This window comes from Maniola hyperantus, chromosome 15 (genome assembly GCF_902806685.2).
Source record: "Maniola hyperantus chromosome 15, iAphHyp1.2, whole genome shotgun sequence".
NCBI classification, from domain to species: domain Eukaryota; kingdom Metazoa; phylum Arthropoda; class Insecta; order Lepidoptera; family Nymphalidae; genus Maniola; species Maniola hyperantus.
In genome coordinates, this window is record NC_048550.1 from 5,975,197 (window position 1) to 5,998,892 (window position 23,696).

At 36.2% G+C, this 23,696-nt stretch overlaps 2 protein-coding genes across 14 annotated transcripts in view; both read left to right on the forward strand.

The window, feature by feature from the left end:
* Liprin-gamma (liprin protein kazrin) overlaps positions 1-23,696 on the forward strand; it is a 135,061-nt gene that overhangs the window by 18,207 nt on the left and 93,158 nt on the right. The gene's annotated exons all lie outside the window — the stretch shown is intronic.
* LOC117989028 (uncharacterized) lies at positions 8,604-10,384 on the forward strand. The gene is made up of 2 exons (XM_034976330.2): positions 8,604-9,377; positions 9,935-10,384. The coding sequence occupies exons 1-2, from the start codon at positions 8,604-8,606 to the stop codon at positions 10,382-10,384; spliced, it is 1,224 nt and encodes a 407-aa protein (XP_034832221.2).

Here is a 23,696-nt window from a genome sequence, read left to right on the forward strand (position 1 = left end):
ACTATGCACCGTCTGTTCTTCCGCTACACACGCAGGAAAAAATGTATTAAGTACATATATTAGTAAGTAGGTACATACTAGGTATCAAAAATAATCCACACTAATGTTATAAAGAAGAACGTCCGTCTTAATAATATGTCTGGTCGTCAAAATCAGTTTAACGGATGGGCCGTGAATAGCTAACGAACAGAAAGACTTATTTATGTACATACTTTTGCATTTATAATATTAGTATGGATTTATGGGACTGTGATTGGACTCGCTCCAGCAATGCACGGGGCTGCAATGGCTTGTATAGTACGGTATAATAACATTGTAAATTGAAAAATTGAAAAGAGCAACCGCCGAGTTTCTTGCTGGTTCTTCTCGGTGGGAATGGCGTTCCGAACCAGTGGTAAATTAAAACTACCTGACTATTCATAAACACTTGTAAAAGGTTTACATGAATAATTTTTTTTTTATTTTTTTTTATTTATTTTATTTTTGTGAAACTCACACCTCTGGATATCCGAGTTGGTTAGATTTTGATGATTGTTATACGATAATGATAAAAAGATTTTTATAAAATAAAATCCAATTTTCACCTGTACAATTTTTATATAATGGTATACCTAACACCTTTGTTGTACAGCATTTCCATAATAACTTAATAACCAATTAATTTCAACTCAGTGGCTTTGAGGTTTATAGCGATAATTGATACTTTTTATTCACACCTTTTTAACGCGTGGTCCATGTTATCGCTTGCCTTACCGCAAACAACGAATTCCGCGCAACAACCCATACTAATATTATAAATGCGAAAGTGTGTCTGTCTGTCTCTCCATCTGTCTGTCTGTCTGTCTGCTAGCCTTTCACGGCCCATCCATTCAAACGATTTTGACGACATTTGGTACAGCGATAGCTTGTATCCCCGGGAAGGACATAGGCTACTTTTTATCCCGGAAAATCAAAGAGTTCCTACGAGATTTTTAAAAACCTAAATCCACGCGGACGAAGGCGCGGGCATCATCTAGTTTGATATAAAATCGACTTTCCTAAAATATGTAGTAGGTAATAGCTGATGCCCGCGATTCTCTCTGGGTCTTCAACTGTATTCATGTAAAAATCAGGTCAATCCGTTGCTCCATTGTTGTGGCATGATTTAAGGACAAACCAATAAACCAGCAAATAAACACACTTTCGCATTTATAATAAGGGTAGTGACTAGTGAGGTAGTGATGAACTTTACTTAAAGTTGTTATTTATGCATTGTTGTTACAATAAAACCTAAAGCTAGGATAATTTAATCTTTAGGTACAAACAAACCGTGCCCACGTGGTATAGTGCCAAGAATAATGGCTGCATTGCCACGCTGAACAGCAAGATTGATTCTTTGTACAGAAAATTGATCATCCTTTTGTCACCAAATGTGGCAATTAACCGCGGTGAAATGTCTTGTCTTGTAAGATATAATAACTACATATACTTTAGTGTAAAAATAATGTAGCAGTCAATTACAATTGGTTGGTCTATTTTGTTAATTTTTGGCTGCTTACCGGCGAAATTTCGCTAAGCAGAAATTTATGTACTCTACTCGGTATATTGTGTACAAGAGATTGTTCAAAATGATTCCCTTGTCCTTTCAAACATTTCCCAGAGCTTTGAATGCAAAATAAGCCGGTATTGCATTTGAGATGTTCAAAGCGGATTTCGACACAGTGCGCTCAATTTTTCTGCAAATGTTTATATTTTATGAAGCTGTTTTACTTCAAATCGGTCTGTTTGTTTTAAAATGCCATAAGGCGAGCAGAAAAAAACCCCAAGAGGCCGCAAGGGCCGCAAAGTAATTTTTAATATAAATTTTAATTGTGACCTCTGCTCGCGTATTTTTACGGCGTGCCCAGTGCTTCTGAATAGTATATTTTCAGTACTGAAAATATACTGTACAATGAAAATTGAATACAATTGCTGGAGATAAGCCTAAGAAAATATCTGTAACAATAGAATAAGAATAGACTTGTTCGTCGATAGATGGCATAGTGATAAAAGGGTACCTTGACTGGGTAGGGTAAAAACAATAAATACAAGGTACCTGTATAGATAACTTGTGTATTTAATTTATTTTTAATAGTAGCTAGGTAGGTAGGATTTAGAAGATCTGTAATAATTTACAAGAAATTGCATCCTTGCATCGATCTATGTATTCAGTTCAAGGCACAAGTACAAAATAGTTCAATATTGATTTTGATATGAGGCAAACAAAATGTAAAGTGAAATAAATAGATTTTGATTAAGTGACTGCAGTCACTCTTGCGGCTTTACGGCTCTTATGGCGGTGGATTATGCGGTCGTATGCGATCTCTTTTATGGATGAAAGTAACGGTCAATGCTCATGTTTACTTTGAGGGTTAATGCGAAATATACTTGAGAAAATATTTTTAGAATTCACCGGTAACGGTAAAGCTTGTGCTGTTACTTGGCTTTCCGGTACGATGCCATTGTAGAGCCAAATACTGTTTACGGGTACGCTCGTAACATAATACTTTTCTTCCTTTTCTAGGTTAGGAGCTCTATTTTTGAATGCATTATAAAACCTACTCTAGTTTGCTTGTGCTTACTTAGGGCCTTAAAAGACACGATTCTTTAAGCATCAGTGATCGGCGATTTAGTTGCTTTGCGGAAGCTCGATGTCGCAATTGAACGCTTCACACATACAATCTCCGCGTGGATTTAGGTTTTTTAAAATCCTATGGGAACTCTTTTATTTTCCGGGATAAAATGTAGCCTATTTCCTTGCCCGGGATGTAAGCTAACTCTGTACCATATTTAATCAAAATCGGTTAAACTGTTGGGCCGTGAAAAGCTAGCAGACAGACAGACACACTTTCGCATTTATAATATTAGTATAGTAATATGGAGTATGGATTTCAATACAGTGACAAAACGTGATGCAGCTGCTTCGAAACAATCGCTGAAACGCGCGATTTCAATACCACTGTATCGAATGAAGAAAGTCATCAAATTTAACTGTAAATTTTAAACTATTCATATTCTATGTTTGGGAAGGCACTGGCCCCTAAGGCACGGGATTTCCTAGTTTAGGGGTCAGGGTTCCAGAGAAATGAACTGTACATACTGAGTTATTAAATAAATTATTATCATTATCATCAAAACGCGATACAGTATCGATACGGTCGCAGAATCGCTGACCCCTAATCCTACTGCTACGACCCTTATAGATTAGCAACGACCTCTATGTAGAATTTAGTTCAAGAATTCACTGGAGCTTAGGTATAATTTGATTTATGTTGAAGTTAGGTCTCTGACATACCAACCTAGATATTGGTGTCTCGCAATACCTCTGCTATTTTGGTCAATAAACGCAATTCTGTTATAAGTATTATTATTAATTGCATAACAGTTTCTGCTTAAATACAATATAAGTGTTTGGTATCTTAATAATGAAGATGTTGGTATATATAGGTACCTATAGTACGCGAGAGGTCGAGATGACAATCGGGGTGGGGTGTCCCCGCACAGCCCCCGCGCTAACCCGGTGCGGGATAGCGCGGTAACCCGCCTCATACTCCAAATGCTATCTCGACCTGTCACGTACTATACTGTTTTATTTACTCGTTGAAAATGCATAGGTAGGTAGATATACGATATAAATTCGCTTGGAATTTCTTCTTATATCGTAACAATATGTAAATACTAGCCTAGTGCTAGGTGCTCAGCTCACAATATTGTAGCGTTTACCCGTATTTGCTCGCTAGTCGTTCCACAGGCGACACTTTACATTTTACTATCGGCGACAAAGAGCACGGATACAATACATTTGGCATTCAAATTTAGTCATACAAAATTCCTTTTTCTTGAAACAAAGTGAAAATACTGAAAATTCCAGTTATTTTATTATAGGTATTTAGTATTTTTTTATAGTTAGAAGATGATTTTTAAATTCTAATACTATCAGTTATCAAAACTACTTTTCAAATGCCCATAAGTAATTATTAATTATTTCTATACAGCTCTTTAAACGAGAATATCGCTACTAGATGGCATTAATAGTAGCTTGAGTACTGAATAAAAATACATTTACGAGTATATCTAAAATTTCGGCACCATGTACCGTGAACCGTGAACCGTGGCCTATGGTGAAAGGTGCTCAGGGAGCCGCTGGCGCTTATTCAAATCCTGCTGCTTCCGCAATATTTGATGTGCTTATTAAATAAATTAAATTATTAAGAAATTTTCTTGAAGTCTAGGTAAAAACACTATCATAAAAACTATAAACACTATTTCTAAATTTTATTGTGGTGTGTCCAATATGGGAAAATCAAAGCAGAACGTCAGAAGTCATGTAATGATGTAACAATCTCATTAAGAGTTAGTGTAACGCCTTCCATGACAGGCCGTCTGTTTTGACATGGGTGCTCACACCGTACACCGATCCTAATCACCTCTCGAAAGAGCGACAGTCGAATGAAACTTCCGTGGCGAAGATCCGCATTCCTAAGGGGATATTTAGGTATTTGTCGACACAATGTTTCCGATGGCTTGAGAACACTAAGCAGACCCGTAGTTTTACAAAATGGCCGACAATACTTCGGGTTCTCTCTCGTTTCCTTGATCCTCGGAAATGGGTACAGTAAACCGACAGTACCTACCCGAAATTATATGCTAAGTATACAAATATTTAAATAATTGCTCGCAATACTGGACCTTGGGTTAGGTTTGGGTTACCTACCTACCATATTATTATCCTCTATTAATTATGTACTCGTACGCTGTTGCCAATTATGTACGAGGGCCATGTAAACGCGTAAGCTTTGCGGCCGAGGTAACGAAAAACTCAACTTTCCATCCGAATTCGATTTCTACCCAAAACCGATTTCCCGAATGTCTAGACTTATTTCCGTTTACCGTAATCCTGCTACCATTGCCGCTCATGATTTTTGTGGAAATTTTGTACTTTCGATATGTCACCATCATGGCTGATTGTCGCCATCTTTATTCCGTTTTTTAACAGTAAGTTATTTGCATTGTAATTCGCGGAACTGCAATAGATAAATTATCTACGTTTTTATATATAAGTATAGCAAAATAATATTGTAAATCGTATATATTTTGAAAATTATACCACCGGGTTACTTAATGATTCTTCTCGGTAGGAAGGGCATTCCGAACTAATAGGTAGTAAGTAGATCATTTGACGGTCCTAAAGACTCTTGTAAAAGTTAATTTGAATTAAAAAAAATATATTAGGTGTTAGGTTAGCTTTAGTTTTAGTTTAGGTTTAATTGGGAGAGTGCCACTGCGCTAACAGGAGGCTTCGGATCCTAATTTTAGGGAACGAGAACTGGATGCTAACGCTAACCCGTTCCACAGAAGAAGACAAGAGAAAAGAAGGCCAATTCCTCTCCTCAATTTTAATATGGGTACCTTCAGGTCAAGAGTAAATAGACATCAAGCGCGCTCCATCTTAGGCTGATCATCACTTGCCACTAGGCCTGATTGCAGCCAAGCGCTAGTCTATATTTGTCTTCACTTTTTTAAATACAATTGTATGAGCTTTGCCTATCTAGAGTTTTATAATATTATTATCTTTGGTATGGTTAGGCTGGATGCGTAAATGCATTTCCCAGCTTTAAAAGAAACGTTGGGTGTTATGCGAGAGAAAGTGTTGGTCATAAACCAATAAGATAATTTGTGTTAAACTTTAATGTAGGTCTAGGATCATTTCGCTATTAAATATAATAATATATGTATATATGAGCCAATAAGGGTCCGGCTAAAATGTACAAAACTGAAAATCGAATCCGTTTGTTTAGAAATGAGGCGCTCCTTATCAACCGGTCACAGACTATTTTGAGGGGACATGAATAATATTCCCCATGTTGTTCATGCATATTCTTTACTTTGCTGATGTATTAGATGTTTGTTTTCGCATGACAAATAGCTGTAGGTATCCATTCTCCACGTTTTATGAAATAGCTCAGGGTGTCATAAATTTATACGCCCAGGGTGTGGTAAATGTGTTTGGGTCTTGCAAATTCAGAATGCCTGGAGGCCGGAGACCCGCGTCAACGAGCACATCCTAAACAAACAACTACCTGCCTGCAAAATATTTTCAGCAAAGCGAACGAACTCAATTACCTTTAGCGTCTAAACGAATGCCTTTGCTGATACAGAATACAGAAATATTCAAGGTGTACAGGCAATCGAATACATTAATAAATTAATTTTGTAAGTTTTTTTTTTAGTTCTCTTTTTTTTTTTTTTAATTTGGAATTTTTTTAAATATTACAATAAAACTTAAAGCTAGCCTTATCTAATTACTATATAAATCATGACCGCGTGGAATGATGCCAAGAATACTGGCTGCATTTCCGCGCTGGACAGCCAGGCTGATCCGTTGCGCAAAAAATTTTCTAAGTTGTAAAGAACATCTACATAATAAATTGGTTAGGCATATTTTATGGTCTAACGACATGTTATAATGTAAATAACGTACCAAGATATTCGATGATTTTGAATTATGACTGAAAATCGAATCCGTTTCTGGGTCGCCCGTCGCGACTGGGTCGGAATATCGACAATTCAAAATCATCGTGGTACGTAATGTGTACCCATTCATGATCATCATTGTCAACCGATAGACGTTTACTGCTGGGCATAATATTATGTGTCTTGTAGGGATTTTCATACGGCACGGTCTTGCACTACCTGAATTCAGCGGCTCCATGCGACTTTTTTAATGTCGTCTGTCCACCTATTGAGGGTTCTTCCAAAGCTGCGCTTTCCGTTGTGAAATCGCAATTCTAGCACCTCCCAAGGTGCTAGAATTGCGATTTCAGAATTTCACCCAAATTAATTACTTTTTAGGGTTCCGTACTCACGGAATCACTTAACATCAGGTAACCCGCCTGCTCGTTTGCTCGCTATGTCTATTAAAAAAAAAGGAAAACGGAACCCTTATAGGATCACTTTGTTGTCTGTCGGTCTGTCAAGAAACCTACAGGGTACTTCCCGTTGACCTAGAATCATGAAATTTGGCAGGTAGGTAGATCTTATAGGGAACATGGCATTTGGGGAAAAAACTGAAAACCGTGAATTTGTTGGTTACATCACACAAAAAAAAATTGAATTGTGGTCATGAACTAATAATTAGTATTTTCAATTTTCTAAGTAAGATAACTATATCAAATGGAGTATCATATGAAAGGTCTTCACCTGTGCATTTTAAAACAGATTTTTATTTAATTTTATGTATCATAGTTTTTGAATTATCCTGCAAAATGTCGAAAAAATACGACTGTAGTACGGAGCTCTCATTGCGCGAGCCTGACTCGCACTTGGCCGGTTTTTTTATATGAAAATTTGTTGTAGAAATATATTTTTAACGATAGAGTAGATATCTAATAGACTTTTGGTGTGTAAATCATTGATCTAGGAGCAATGGTGTCGATAGAGTATGCAGTATCTTAATACCCGCATGTAACGTAATCAAATTGCTCGTAATATATTGTATTATAGCGATCAAGTCGTTTTCAATAGGAGCAAGATTACTTGCAGTGACCAGAAACTCGATACAATTGTGCTGAGCCTAGTTGAATGCAAAACCAGTAGCCTATATACGTACAAGTTCGCTGAATACGCATTGAGAGACGTGATAAAGGGCATTGTAGACTAGTTTATCTCACACTCGCCTGGACAGGACTTGTTCCGCGCTGATGGCATTCAAAGCAAGCCTCGGGGACTCATGTTACAGAAACTGCGACATTGCATTTTATCACTAACTTATCGAGGAAATTCTAATTTACATTTTTTTAATAAATCAATGATATGTTAGCCCTAACTGATTAAACTTCGATCTAACCGTGATGGGTGATGGATGTGGGCTAGCTTGGAAGCACAAAGAATTGAAGTGCTTGTAGGGGATATGGAGATTTTTATTAAACTCATATCTCTTATCCAATGCCGTAGCCAGGAGTTCATTTCGGAAGGTGTTAAATTTTAAAAGGCCCAAATTTTTTACGAAATCCTCTCAACTGAAAGAATGTTACCTGCTCGACCCTTCCTCTTAAGCGGAATTGGTATTGCACAGAAATAGCTTGCATCAACGGACAACGTTAATCCCGTTTTATCCCGGTAAATCACTTTTCCATCAGGATTTAAAAAAGTAAATCCACGCGGACAAATTCGTGGGCATTATAAAATACTTAAAAAAACACGACCAATTTTTTTTTATTTCTACAAAAAAAATTGGTTAATTTCTGCCTACAGGCATACCATCATCAGTTTCTTTGTGACATCGTACTAAAACACTAAATCGCTTGGTGGCACGGCTTTGCAGGTTTCATGATATCTAACCACCGCGTTGTCTCATATCATACAAAAAGTAAAAAAAACCACAATCGTAAATTTTATTATTGCGGAGTATTAGATTATTGAAAAAAGTAAAAATCATTGCTCGCTTCAGAAATTGAATTCACGTTATCGCTCAAGTCATAATATACTAACTGTATCTAATGATAGTGTCAGTCAAGAGTTAGAATTGATATATTTTTTACATCTTTTTTAGTATTATCAGCTCCTTCGTCAAATAGAATCATAAAATGCGTGTTCGGAAAATATCTCGTTTGCATGAAGATCTTGTGGATATTATTCGTAAAGTGTCACATGTTACTAACATTAAGAATATTGAACATTTTATAGTGTTCGGTACAGAAGAAATAGACTGTTTTCTCGGTGGAGTACATAAAGTAAATATTAAAGGTATCAGAGATGGTGTTCTCGTTGAAATAAGAGTCATGATCAAATGGCATTCTAATCCAATAGAGCGTGAGTGCTTTAGGACATCTTATCATAGAGAATATGTATTTTATGAGATAATTGTGCCAAAAATACTAAAACTCCAGAGAAGATGCGGTATAATTGAAGGTTTAAAGATAAAGTTTCCAAATTGTGTGCTTGCAAGTATCGAACACGATAAAGAAACTGTTGTAGTATACATTACAAGTCAGTTTGGGAGTTTGGATAGATTCTACAAAATGGATTACGCTCATGCATATCTAGTAATTAAGAATCTAGCCAAACTGCACGCATTATCGTTTGCTTTACAAAAACTGTATCCAGAAGACTTCGGGGTAATACGCAACTTGTGCGCAAAGGATATACAATACGCTTATCTGGGAAATATACCAAAATGTTTGATCAGCTATTTTAAATCTTCCGTAAATGTTATCTCTAATCCCGTGGCAAAAGCAAAGCTTGAAGATATTACTCCGAATATATTAGCACTGCTAAGTAAATGCTCTGAACCGGAACCCAATTATAGCACGATATGTCACGGAGATTGTTGGAATAATAATGTACTGTTTAAATATCAGGTAAGATCAGGACAAATATCATGTTTTATCATATGAGTCAATGTAATTTCATCATATTACCCTGCGGACTTTCACTGTTGAACATAGGCCTTCCTTAGTGAGTACCACCACGACCTGTCCTCAGCCTTCCACGCTCTCTTTATGTCATCAGTACATGGTGCTGGAGCACACCCCGCGCTATGCATACTAGTACGATACCCGGCAGGAAATATTGTACATCGACCTTTAGAAAGAGATGGTTTCGTAGAGCGTTCTCTCTGTCGTTGAGACTGACAAAACGTCACATAGGTATGAGTGACAGAGACAACGCTCTACAAAGCCGAAACCTCTAGGTCTATGTATAATATTTATTACAATATTGGGTGTCGCAAATGTCGTTTCTTGCTGGCTACTGTACGTGGTCTCCAATCTAGGACTTTTTGGTACCAACGGCCGTCGCTCCCACGACAAGCATGGCCTGCCCACTGCACTTCAGCTTTCTAATGGCAAAAGTAATTAAAAAATAACAAAATACAAATAGATGACCTTTGTTTGTAAATTGTAGATTTCAATTGCAGGGGAAGAGACCAGTGGATGTCCTGTTTGTTGATTACCAATTGGTCCGGTATGCGTCACCAGCGACAGACATATCATACTTCCTATACATGTCTACGGATCAACAATTCCTCTCGAAACACTATGATCAACTACTCGATGTATATTTTGGAACTCTTTCAGCTGTTTTAAAACAGTGTAATTTAAATGTTGAAGAAATTTATCCCAGGAGCATTTTTCTGAGGCACTTAAGAGAGTATTCCGTGCTGGGTTTGATAGAAGCGTTGATATCGATGAAGATAATAACAGCCGAAACTGAAGAGGCCTTAAAAATGACTGAAATGAAATATCACGCTGAAGAACCATGTCAGTACGAAACGCAAAATAAGTCGTTGTACGTGGAAAGGGTTAACGGAGTAGTTGCAGACTTTTTCAAAAGAAACTATTCTTTGGATGCAATTTTGAAACAATAAAGATTATTTTACCTATACAATTTAATCATAACATTTTTAAATCGATAATAAATAATTACAGGATATAGCTCATTGAAAATCGAAAGCATCTTGGTGCGCAGACATTTTTTTTATTTTTATTTAGCTGGTTTGATTTCCGGGTGAGACAAGCGAATTTTAGAAAATCTTTATTTATGCATTTGTGTCTTTTAAAAATAAGACTGTTTCCTTTGAGTAAAATGATCTAACCTTAAGGATTTAAGGTAAATTCCCTGAAGGGCTCATACTTTTTTCTACCCTTTATACATATAGATAGATGTTAGTATTGTGGTTAGTATGGACTAATCTCAGGTACCTGCTTAATATTGACAAATGTTTAGGTATATATTTATTTTTACGATAAGATTACGTCCATGTCATGGACGTAAAAATGTTTTATTTCCTACTAGCTTATGCTCGCAACTTCGTCCGCGTGAAACCCAAACCCCCATTTAACCCACTTAGGGGTGGAATTTAATAAATTCCTGTCTTATTGGATACCTACTCTTTACAAAGAACACACCCTCCAAATTTCATGTCTCTAGGACCAGCGGTTTAGGCTGTGCGTTGATATATAAATCCGTCAGTCAGTCAGTCAGTCAGTCAGGACTTTGAATTTTATATGTACAGATAGGTATTTGAGTATCTTACTTATTTTTTTAATAGATATAGCGAGCAAACGAGCAGGCGGGTCACCTTATGTCAATTGATTACCGCCGCCCATGAACATTTGCAGCACTAGGAATTGGTTGGTTTAAAAATGTGGCCGGGCAAAGTTATTATTTATGTAGGGTTTATGTAACCTAAATTCGCAGATAACATTTTACTTACTCGTGTGGAAATATTTCGCTAGGTTTCCAAATAAACGGCTCCTTTATTTTTAGCTTTAGCGTAGCATATTAGTAATTGCCTGCTCCGTTATATGAATTTTAATTATAAGCTATGTGAAAATGGCGTGAGCTTAAATGAACTTTAATATTCAATGCCTCTGTGGTTTCTCTGTGAATAACGAACTGGGGTTGCTTGGTTGGTTTGTTTATCTTAGCAAATAATTATTATTTGCCTACTTGTTTATTATAAGGGTAAATTTAGAGCAAGGGTAGGTGGTAGTGCTTACCTACTTTTTAAGGCTACTAGGTATACCTACCTTTTTTGGATTCTGTTTAAACAAATATCTTGATTGCATTGCATCACTATTATGTAAGACAAAAAGTTTCAAGGTAAAATCCTTAAAAAAAAGCAAAAGCGTAGCCAAAAAACAGAAGCACTACTCGTATTTTTGTGTACTTACTTTAGTTACGAAGTAGGTATACAGAAACATGAAAAACTAGTTATTTGATTTCGACGCGACGGGAATATTTACGAGGTTGTAAATAGTGGATATTCTTCCGCACCCATGTCAATATCGACATGAGGGTGCCCACGGCGAAGGCGCAGGTAAATGATAAATGGAAAGGCTGTATAGTGAGTAACTGGGACAGTATGGGAACTCTATAGACGAAACAGGAAAATGTCTGAAGAGTTATATAATGCAGCCTACGCTAACACTTGAAATACTGGTGCATTCTAGAGGTTTAAAAAAATTCTTATCTAGGCCACTCGTCTCTGAATCTTTAACACTTGCGAGTTGCGAGAGATATTTTTCAAGTTTAATGTAGAACTACATAGATGATACGTGACTTCGTTCGCGTGCATTTATGTTTTTAAAAGTCCCGTTCGAACTCTATGATTTTTGGGGATAAAAAAAGTAGTCTTAGTATTGTCAGGATATAAGCTATCTCCATTCTAAATTTCAGCTAAATCCGTCCAGTAGTTTTTGCGTGAAAGAGTAACAATTATGTACACACATACACACATATACTCGTACAAACTTTCGCCATTATAATATTAGTGTGATGTGATGACATGATACCCGCTAGTCGCTACTGATTTTAAAAATCCCTTGGGAAGTTTTTGATTTTCCGGGATAAAAGTAGCCTATGTTACTCCAACTCTTTCACTATATCCATGCAAAAATTACTTCAATCTGTTGCTCCGTTGTAGTGAGATTGAAGGATAAACCAACAAACTAATGTTTATTATTATTATTATTATTATTAAACCAGCCAACTAAAACACTCTCGTGTTTATAAGTAAGTAGTGATATAAATTACGATATGCAAAATTGCTTGTTTGGTTTTGGTGGACAGGCGCGTTTACCAGGCTATAAAATATAGTGAGTTTTCCCACACCCGTGTCAATATCGACATGAGGCTGCCTGCGGCTAAGGTACAGGTGAATAAATGGGTAGTTTGCGTATCCAAACAATTATTCCATCGGGGATACTTAAAATAATTGAAAAAGTAATATTTATCCGCTGTTTAGGTAGTTAGGTCTACACATTTTTCTCTCACACCTATAGATATCTCTAATATACTTAATAGTTTTAGTTTAGTGTAATCATATAGTTTTGTCCAGTCCATCTGTCCATCTGTCCGTTTGTCTGTGCGTCACAGCCATTTTAAAAATAAGCCTTTTTAATTTAAGTACCTAGCACAGTTGTAGAAACATATTGTTACCGCTATAGAGGCATAATCAAATTGGAAAAAATCAAGGTTTCCCCGTAAACATAAAAAGTAAGAGGAGGTATAAAATATAATACTTAAATCAATGAAAAAAAGAGTTTGTTCCCTCGAGTGATACCTAATTAAGTAAATTTGTATTTTAAAATCGCTATTAGCGATAAATACCAAAGTTTTTATAGCAACTAGCATGAACTCTACTTTATGGGTGTTTTGATTCACTTTGACCAGTTTTTTATCTATTTCTAGCTTCCTTTTCATTTGTGTAGACTCAGGTCGAGCATGTTCGATGTGAACAAATGGAAAAGGTACCAACTTTAGTGCCTAAGACAGGTATGATGCTCTAGGTAGGTTGTTATATGTATGAACCAAGGAAATCAAGAAAATCTCGAGGAAAGTACAGTGGACAGAGGCTGTAGTAGGTAGTTATTTCTGAGCGTGAAATTAAATGAGCATAAAATCCCTTTTGTACGAGGTGATAGACTGTTTAACTTCTAACGCTAAGCTCTCGGCTCGTTTTAGCCTGAAACTTCGTTAATGCCTTGTTTCATTTATAATTCTGGATTAAATTTTTAACGCTCGCTCTGAGCATGATGTTTATACAAGGAGCTTTATTGTCACAGTGATAAAATTATAAAGCTCGTTTGTGTAATGAAGGAACGCGATAATGTGTAATTATTTAAGTAACCAAATATTGTTGGTGGAACTTCCACTGTACAAGAAATATTGCGCTAAATTGAGCTTTTAACCACAGACTAGTTAATAGTAACTTATTTGTACAGTACGTTCACTGCGCAAAGACGTTTAAATAAATAGCGACTCATGTTACGACACAATATACTTAGTGCCACGGAACAGAATAGTGCAATTCAGCTAGCACAGCATTGGTGTCTAAAGTTACCTTACTCTCTCTTAAACTCTTAACCTACTCTTTTATCTTTCTTATGAAACTGAAAGGGATCAGGAGCCGGGAATAATAAATAAATGTTAAAGTTCAAAATTAATAATATACACCTCAATGTATGTGTATAGCTAATCCATCTTGGCCAGCGTGGCGGGCTATGGCCTAAATCCTTCTCATTCATGAGAGGAGACCCGTGCTCAATAGTGGGCTGGCGATGGGTTGATCATGATGATGATGATATATGATTGTATATAATGAGCAAACACAATGAATACAATTGTACGGATAAAACCGATCATCTTTTTGATGCACCGTAACCTCAGACCGCATTGGTAAACCGCGTGAAAATAAGAAATAAGTAATATCAATTTTATTGTTCCTGCTCCAAAGAAAATATAAAATGGATAAACTGCTGGGGCGGGCGGGCGGTCTGGCAAAGCGGAGACAAGGATGGCGAAGCTACAAACATCCTCCGTTGGTGTCGGGGTCAAATCTAATTTACCCCTGCTAATGCACGCCCGCCTGCCCCGCCTCACTCAAGAAAATGCGAAAATTGTAACTTCACTGAGAGCATTTAAGAACTTTGTTTTTATTTTAACGTGACAAGAGCTATGAACAGTTCCACTCATTTTATATTAGACTAGCTTATGCTCACGACATTGTCCGCGTGGACTACACAAATTTCAAATCCCAATTTTACCCCTTTAGATATTGAATTTTCAAAAATCCTTTCTTAGCGGGTGTCTCATAATAGCTATCTGCTTCATGCCACAGCCCGATCTGATCAGTAGTTTGAGCTGTGCATTGATAGATCAGTCAGCCAACTTTTCCTTTTATATATATAGACTAGCCTTTGCCTACAACTTTCTCTATGTTATGTTGTGTAATTTATAGCCTATATCACTGGGGGATAATGTAGCTATCTATCAATAGAAGAATTTATTATCAGAATCGGATCATTAGTTCCAGAGATTATACCCTACATCCAAACTTACAAACTTTACCACTTTTTAATAATACTAAAGCCAGACCTCGCGGAAAATGTGTATCTACCGATCAGTGGTTTAAGGAATTAATATTTAAATGCTGTAAGCTTAGGATGAAGAAATATTCCCATTTTAACCTTCACAAATAAGATTAAGAGTGGCTATTTTGAGGGGATGGACTGGCTTCAAATGGGCATGGATTGTGAAGGTAAAATCGTCTGTGTTGGTGTTCAGGTTAAATCTAATTTTCCCCTGCTAATGCCCGCTGGCCCCACCTTAAGGGTGAGTGAGTACGAAAATTGTAGCGTCACGGGGAACGGATTCCAAAACAGTTTTTAATGTTTGAATGCGACGGAAACGGACGCTCACATTTCCACTTTCAGGTGTAATTATGTTTTTACGTTTTCTCAAGGTAATTATTACATTTTTAATTGTGAATCGTTCCTCTGTTTACTTGCCGTTTATGTGACTTGCCAAAGAACCTTAATTTGTCGAACATTTTTAGCAGAGTCATTGTTAAGTTTTTCATAAGAATGTTTTGTTATAGGTAGCTGTTTAAAATTTAAATAGGAGACAAAAGTCTAGTTATACCAATGAAAATTTTTATTAGACTTTCGGTCAAAAAAAAGTACGTGTACGTATAGTAGGTAGTATTTTTGGAAATTTCACACCTTCACTGATTTTCGAAAAATTCCCCTCGAGCGGGGCAGATGAGCTAGTCTATTATAAGTAGAGATTGTAACGGCTATACTCACGTATCTAGCCCGTAGTTTCGAAGTCATTCGGGGTCCTTTTTCACAGGAACTCAGCTCGCTGTTTAATCGCCACAATCTATACTTATAATGGCAATCACTCACGATAGTTTAAAAGCTAGTCTATTATAAAATGCACATTTAGATACATTGTTTGCATAAAGTTCATTAGTTTTATTTGCATATCGGCGGCCCGCACCTGTAAACAGTGGGCATAGAGTATAGACGAACGTATTGAGCTATTGATTCCTGCGGCTTTGCCCGCGGTCAGGCGTTTGATAAATAATTGAAATACTGTGGTGTATTTTGTACCAGACGAGTGCATGTTTTTGATCTAACTTCAAATAGCTATCGGCACGTGTTCGCTTGCGGCTTTAATTTTGGAAGCTCTCCTTTGTAATAAAAAGCTTTTGCATTTGGAGTTGAAATTAAGGTAGATGAAAGATGTTGTAGTGAACTTGTTTATTTAATTAATTTCACAACTCTTGCTTTTATTTGCAAAGTAGGTATCCATTATTGACAGTCACAGCATAATTTGAATTAGGAAATATTTTGGACGAATGGAAATAGACTCTTGATTAGATCCAGGCTGTGTCAAAGCTATAATATTATTTCATCAAGCATAACTTTATAATCTTTTTCAGAATGATGAGTTTTTTTTAATTTCAATAACTAAGTAAGTAGGTAGGTAACGAGTTTGATATTCGAATTGGTTTTAGTTGGCTCTCAAGATCACATTATAATATGTTAGAAAAATAATTTCATATTAAAATATGAAATTATTTTTCTAATGTGTGTTAAAACACACTCATTGTTCTTTTTCAGAAAAAGAAAAACTACTTAAATAGTCATTTAAAAGTTTTATAAAGCCAAATAATGCAACCGAAATCAATATTACCTTAGAGTTATTAATATTCTAACTATGAAATGGCTTACCATTAAAATTTTAATATAGCCTCTTGAAATGATCTACGACTAGGTAGGTACGAAGAGCCTGATAAAATGTTTCATCTTCGATTTTTTTAAATTAAATTATACACTATCTATCAGATGATGCCTGTAACTTCGTTAGTATGGATTAAAGTTTATGAAAATCCTTTGAAATCCTTTAATTTTCCGGGATAAAAAATACCCTATGTCCATCTTTGAGATGCTAGCTATCGCTGTACCAAGCATCAAAATCGGTTAAATGGAAAGGCCTATAAAGTTCCATGGAAACTATGTTTTTCCGGGACAAAATGCCTATAATATCTTTCCACAGGATGCAAGCTATCTCTAAATCAAATTTCATCAACATCGGTTAAACCGATGGGTTGTAAAAAGGTGACAGACTGACGTAAAAGATAGACAGATATTTTAATGTAGATAACGGGTACATACCACGATTAATTTGATGTTTTTATTTGTCCAATATAGATATTTCAACCCAATTGCACGGAACCTGGTCATACCCGTTATACCACGAAATAACCTTAGAATCATTAGTTTAAGATAAACACACTTTCGCATTTATTTAGTAAGTAAGGATGTAGTTTGCATCACTCTCAAGGTTAATATTATAATCAAGAGTGATAAGCAAAACTGTTTTGAAAAAGTTGAAACGTTTTAACACATGGTGCTTGAAAAACGTCAAGTTCCCGCTTGTCGCAAGCACACTGGTGCTCGGTATTTACTGCCTTTGTTCCCAACTAAAAGGGTTAAGTCTAACATCGCACTTAACCCTCGCAACTCCAGCTACGTGCTAACGGTTAACTTTCATTGGGTGTGAGACGACACATCGCTCTTTAGTACAACTGCTGGCAAAGTTGCCCCTAAGTTTTTTCTTCTCTAAAATTTATATATTATGCTTTTTTATTAAATGATAATTTAACCCTAAATTGCGATCTATTAAGCAAAGGACTAAATTCTAAGTGATGATGCAGTAGAAGCGGTTAACTTGAAATGGGTATGGTATTTTAAGTTACCCATAACTCAGAATACCTACATAATTATAGTACAGGTACCCATACCGCTATAATTGAATTATATCACGTTTGTCTACATTGCATCGTACCGGAACACTAAATCGCTTGGCAACACTTTTTGCTGCTAGAGTGGTAACTACCAAAGACAAAATCTCTCACCAGACCATACATCATTTAGGAATGCTAAATCCGCGAACTGAATTGCTGGGAATGAAAGCTATAAGTCCTGCCACGTATAAGATAGAATACAGCCTCCACAACTGCGCCATTGAAGTTCGTGAAAAATGTATGCACTTAATGGAATACTAAACAAGTATTATTGTATGAGATTTAAGTATACTTAATAATGCCGTGGGGAGACCGCGAAAAATAAAATAAATATTGGGAAAATATTGGTCCCAAGAGTACCGATGAAACAAACGACTCGTAATACTATTGTATTTGTTGTTACCGCAAATCAGGCTGATTCTACGATACCTATTCTTTAAAGTAATATTTGTACGCTTTCAACGCGAGTGCGAGCTTTTACTATGAACCATTTTCCAATATCTATTTACGATTTTGCTCAGAAAGCTGAAAATAGCTGATTGAGTAAAGTTAGAGGCCCGGTCATCATCATCATCATCATCATCATCAGCCTGTGGACGTCCACTGTTGGACATAGGCCTTCCCTAAAGAGCGCCACCACACCTGGTCCTCAGCCTTCCTCATCCAGCCACTTCCCGCCAGCCTCTTTATATCGTAGGTCCCGTATCGTCGGTATCGTAGAGGCCCGGTGCATGGAACTTATTAGTAACTAACGACCCGCCCCGGCTTCGCACGGGTAGTTTATATTATAATTTTCGTATGGATCTCTAATTAAAAAACACCTGTCACTCGGGAATTATATAGCTTTCTAATGGTGAAAGAATTTTTTAAATCGGTCCTATAGTTATTGAGTTTATTCGTTACAAACATACAAAAACACAAATCTTTCCTCTTTATAATATTAGTTACTAATTACTAATAAGAACATGTTCATATGTTGTGTCTTGGTGAATATGAATGATTCTGTTATTGTACTTAGTGTACTTAAACCCTAGGTGATAGAATATAAGAGTAAGAATATTCTTCAGAAGGTACTTCCATTTAAACTAACCCTATGTTTGTGCAATTCGATGATGCTGTAAAAAATGCGTAGACTGGGGTTCGAAATCTGTCAGTTTTCAATTATTTTGGGTAATCTTCAGGGAGAGATTGTATTGTTTATATACGCTGACAGTTCGTCTATTTACCTCACCGCAAGCCCATTGTATCGCCGAATACCCTCGCGTAGATATTGACATGGGTAAAGCTACAATTTACTATATTCGGACATGTTTCGCTCGCAAAAAGAGAACTTGAATAAAGGTGAACATACGATTTGGCAACCTGCAGGAGTCGCAAAAGGTTCGCATTTTCATGGCCAAAAATGTGAGTTGCGTCAGTAGCAAAACTCGACCACATTGGACGCAGCGAAGAAATCCTGAAGGCTTCATCAAAGTTCGGCACTGACGTGAATTCTGCTCACCCGTTTTTATGACTCACCCATTTTGCTGACCTGACTAGCATTTTCAGTATCTACTGAAAAATGCGCCCCAGATTCATATCCAATGTCAATTTAGTCTGATTCTCGAGCAAAAAGTTGAGAAAGCTATACGGAACTAGGATATGTTTCATGTAGGTGTAAATTGAAATCTACAGTAGGACAAGGCTCTCTTGGCACTTAAATGACATTGACAGGGGGGTGCTGTTGGAGAACAAAGGCTTAGAATATTCAAACAAGAACAAAGGAGACACCTAACGGCAACGTTAGTTCCGATTTTCGCCACGCGCCAATATAACCTTGTCGCACTATATGGAAGTATAATTCGCCAGGTATATTTTACCTTTCCTTACTTTCTAAAACGATGCAAAAAATAGCAACTGAAATACCGGCAAATTTTGGACGTAAATTGTCTCCCTAAGGAATATAATTACGCCAGCAGCATTTCGACATATTAAAATATTTTGCATTTAAACCTGGCGCCTTTAAAGCCAAGTAAAGTTCTATATACACAAGCTAGACATTAATGCCTTTATTAAAAAAAAGATATTAGATACTTTATGTCTCAACTTTAATTTAATAGAGCATTGTCTAGTTCAAATAACTTCTTTTCATTTTTTTAAATTAAAATTCCTAAATAAAATATTTGTACCTAAGTACATAATTAATTTATAATATTATCTAATAATCCCTGCAGAGATTTACTTTAATTAAATATTCATGCGAAGTACGTACCTAGATTGCTAAGCTAGACTCAAATCACTACTTATTCATATTATAAAATATACGAAAGTGTATATTTGCTTGTTTGTTGGTCTTTGGTTAGTTAGTTAATTGCGCCGCAACAGAGCAACTGATCGACAAAGATTTGAGAGTGAAATCTAAGAGTCCATTTCCACCCCGGAAATTCAAAGAGTTCCTACGGAATTTTTAAAAACCTAAATAAATTCACGCGGACAAGTCACCAAAATGATAGTTCAGACTGTCTTGTCTAATAGTGTAAGGACTTTTCATAAGAGAAACATGAAACTCATAAAATATAGAATTAAGCCCAGCAATTCCGCCAGTGGACTCTAATTAAATTTTCTGTAAATACTCCGCATGAAAATTTTGTTATTTACTTTCGGTTTGTGTTTGCGGACTACGTTTTTTGTCCGGACTATGAAAGTTAATTTAGGTTGTTTGTTTACGACTGTATTTGGTTCATTGTTCATTTTTGGATCAAGCTATTTCAATTTCGGGAATGAAATCATAAAATGCAAAATCAGATGCCGCTATTTCATTTTTATTTCCTTACCCATTTGTAACCTTATTTTTTTCCTTCGTCAGCGCTTTCTCGACCTCTTTTAGTGATTCAAGATTCGTCTTCAATTTCCATAGAAATGAAATATAAATTCATAGTAAGTAATATTATAAATGCGAAAGCATATCTGTGTGTTCTTTTGTTTGTTACCTTTTTAAGACTCATCTGTTTAACTGATTTCGAAGAAAGGTACCTAATAGTTTCCATCCCGGAGACGGACGCAGTCTACTTTTTATCACGGGAAGTTTTCTGTATTCTGTTAGTTCAGCTTTCTATACTGCTTATCGTGCCATCAATTGTTGTTGTCACACCAACGTTGATAGTATTCGAGTGTCGAAACACTTCCGCGTTATAGTAACTGAATCTTAAATGCCTTGTTTTAAAGCTCAAGTTTGTCTACACATCTAAAGCCAGCGCTCCAAGCGGAAACGTTGCGAAATTAAAATCAGTGGCATTGAATTTTTGACTTTAATTTAAAGCCCTTTAGGTCCATTTTACTTTGACGTTATTGTGCTTCGAATCTCGAATTTAAGCAATGTTGGTCTTAAACTGCGTACTGTACCGTACCACAGGGGTGTGTAAACTGGAATAGCTAACGTATAGGTGCAATATACAAATCGGACAACATCGTTAACATCGAGACAGGGGCAAGTGTTTGTGCTCCGTCCCGCCTAAATCTGAACGTAAATCTGAACTATAAAATATAACGTAAGTCGTGAGTACCTATCCAATAGACGCTACATGAAATATTTACGTAACTTTACCTTAACGGCTTTATTTATACGAGCTTTAGGTATTTAGTTTAGTTATAAAATCGTAAGGCTCTTTATAAAATATTTTAATTTTAAACAAAACACAATTACACGCATGTACATCAATAAATAAAATAAAATGAAAATAGTTTATTTCAAATAACTTAGGTTTACAGTAACACTAGAGGTTGGAGACTTCTTTTAGGAGTAGGAGAACTACTCCTCTGTCACAGAAAGAAGATATTGTGTACATGTCTTTAGGACATTATTTTAATCACAATTACTTAATATTATTATAAATGCAAAGGTGTGTTTGTTTCTTAGTTTATCACGCTGCAAAAAAACGAGTCGATGTGATTTTTTGCAACAATATAGTCAAAATATCCTGGAAAATCTAAGATAACAGCTATGTTTGTGTATTTATTGTATTGGCATACACACCTACGTAGTCATGGATTGGTTAAAATGTTGTAGCAAAAATTATATTAGTTCAACCGATCACAATAATTTAAACTGTCAGGTCCTCTGGGTCTTTGTCATTGTAATTATTGATTACCTATTTATATCAATTTGATTTGATGATGTTTTTGCTCAAAGTGAATGTTTGAAATATTACATTTCACGTTAATTGAATTTCCCTTCAGTCGTAGACTTTAGTAAATAAATTATTTATTTCAATTGTCAAAGTCCTTGGCCCTGTTTTTCTTAAGGCAATGGTGGCCCACTCATAATCTAATTACTGTCGAGTGCTTCTTTGAATAAGCAAACTCTTTTGTTGTACGAAATGTTTTTGCGCGGCTGCCGAGCTTTATTTATTCGTTGTTTTCATTGCTTTGAAGAGTGTTTCTGAAAAGTGGTACTGGCACAGTATAAAGAGATACACAGTAGTCCGACCTCTTTAATCTCGTGGTCCACGACGATCTTTCAACATATGGCCCTAACTACGAAGGCCAGTTCGGGTGCGATCATTATCCCGCACCCACTACACGATTGCTTTGTCTTTACGACTTCATGAAACCTCTGATCCTTACTCTGTGGTAGAATATATCTTATTCAAGTAAACTTTTACAAGATAGTCAGATAGTTCAATTTAGGTACTGGTTTGTAGTTTGTTTGGCGTTGGCTTTCCAGCAACGTTCGGCAGTTGGTTTGTAGTCTTCACGAACAATGGATCGACACTAGAGAGTCAGCATAGAAAGGGTTTTTGAAAATTCAACCCGGGGCCGGGGGGTGGGGGAAATAGAGGTCTGAAATTTGTGTAGGTAGTCCACGCGGACGAAGTCGCGAGCATAAGCTAGTCTAAATATATAAAATGAAAGGTTGAAAGGAAGACTGACAGATTTTCTCAACGCACAGCTCAAACTACTGGACAGATCGGACTGAAATTTGGCATGCAGATAGCTATTATAACGTAAACATCCGCTAAGAAAGGATTTTTGAAAATTCAACCCCGAAAGTTATAAAACAGGGGATTGAAATTTGTGTAGTGTATGCGAAGTCACTTGAATAAGCTAGTGAGGTAATATGATGCTCACTGTTGCTACCCCATTTTGTTTTGTCGTGTGGTTGGACGTGGAAATACGGTCTAAAAGGAATTCTATTTTCTATCCAATCTGAAATTTAATTTCAATCCTCCGTTCCATTTTCCCTCCGGTTATAATTTAATGTGCGGACAAGAGAGAAATCCATGAAATCTAATGGGGAGAATCCCGCGGAGCGTCGATGCCATCGAGATTTATCTCTGCCGGCGTATTTAACGACCGCGGTGGTTTTATAGGCTTATTGCTTTTGAACCAATGCAATCATTGCTTGGACTATTGGATTTTTAAGGAATCTTGCCGGTTTTCTTCAGTGATTTTAAATTTCACCTTTGAGGCTTTGTAAATACGAGTTGATGCTGTTTAATTAAGTACTGATAAGTTATTTGCAAAAATAAGTATAATATTTTTATCTGTTATTGATATTACACATTGTATATTGCATATTAAGTATATATTGCAGCTTCTATGCCATCGATACACATATTTTTAATATTATTCAAGAAATTGGCTGAAGTATGAGTTGTATTGTCAAGACCGGGAATGATCTAGTACCTATTACCTACATTAAAAACACGTTCCTAGTAAGCTTTGATTAGAGAAACATTATGGCAAAGTCGGTGAAAGAGTCTTGACTTATCATTAACTATTCTGAGCCAACGGAAGTAAACAATATTTTCAATTTGAATAGGCACTAGTCTAGTACTTAAGTTCTATAATTTGAATTTAAAAGATGTTTGCTGAATACACGTAGATGCAAAACTACACAAAGTAAACAAAACCGGCCAAGTGCGAGTCAGACTCGTGCAATGAGGGTTCCGTAATACTTTCGTACTTTTTCGACATTTTGCACGATAATTCAAAAACTGTGATGCATAAAAACAAATAAAAATCTGTTTTAGAATGTACAGGTAAAGATCTTTTGATACCCTACTTGATACAGTTATCTTACTTCGAAAATTGAAAATTC

Bases quoted from the DNA above. Each gene is read 5' to 3' on its own strand.
- LOC117989028 (XM_034976330.2), top strand. From the start codon at position 8,604: ATGCGTGTTCGGAAAATATCTCGTTTGCATGAAGATCTTGTGGATATT. The intron at 9,378-9,934 runs GTAAGATCAGGA...TTTCAATTGCAG, and splicing joins ATGTACTGTTTAAATATCAG to GGGAAGAGACCAGTGGATGT.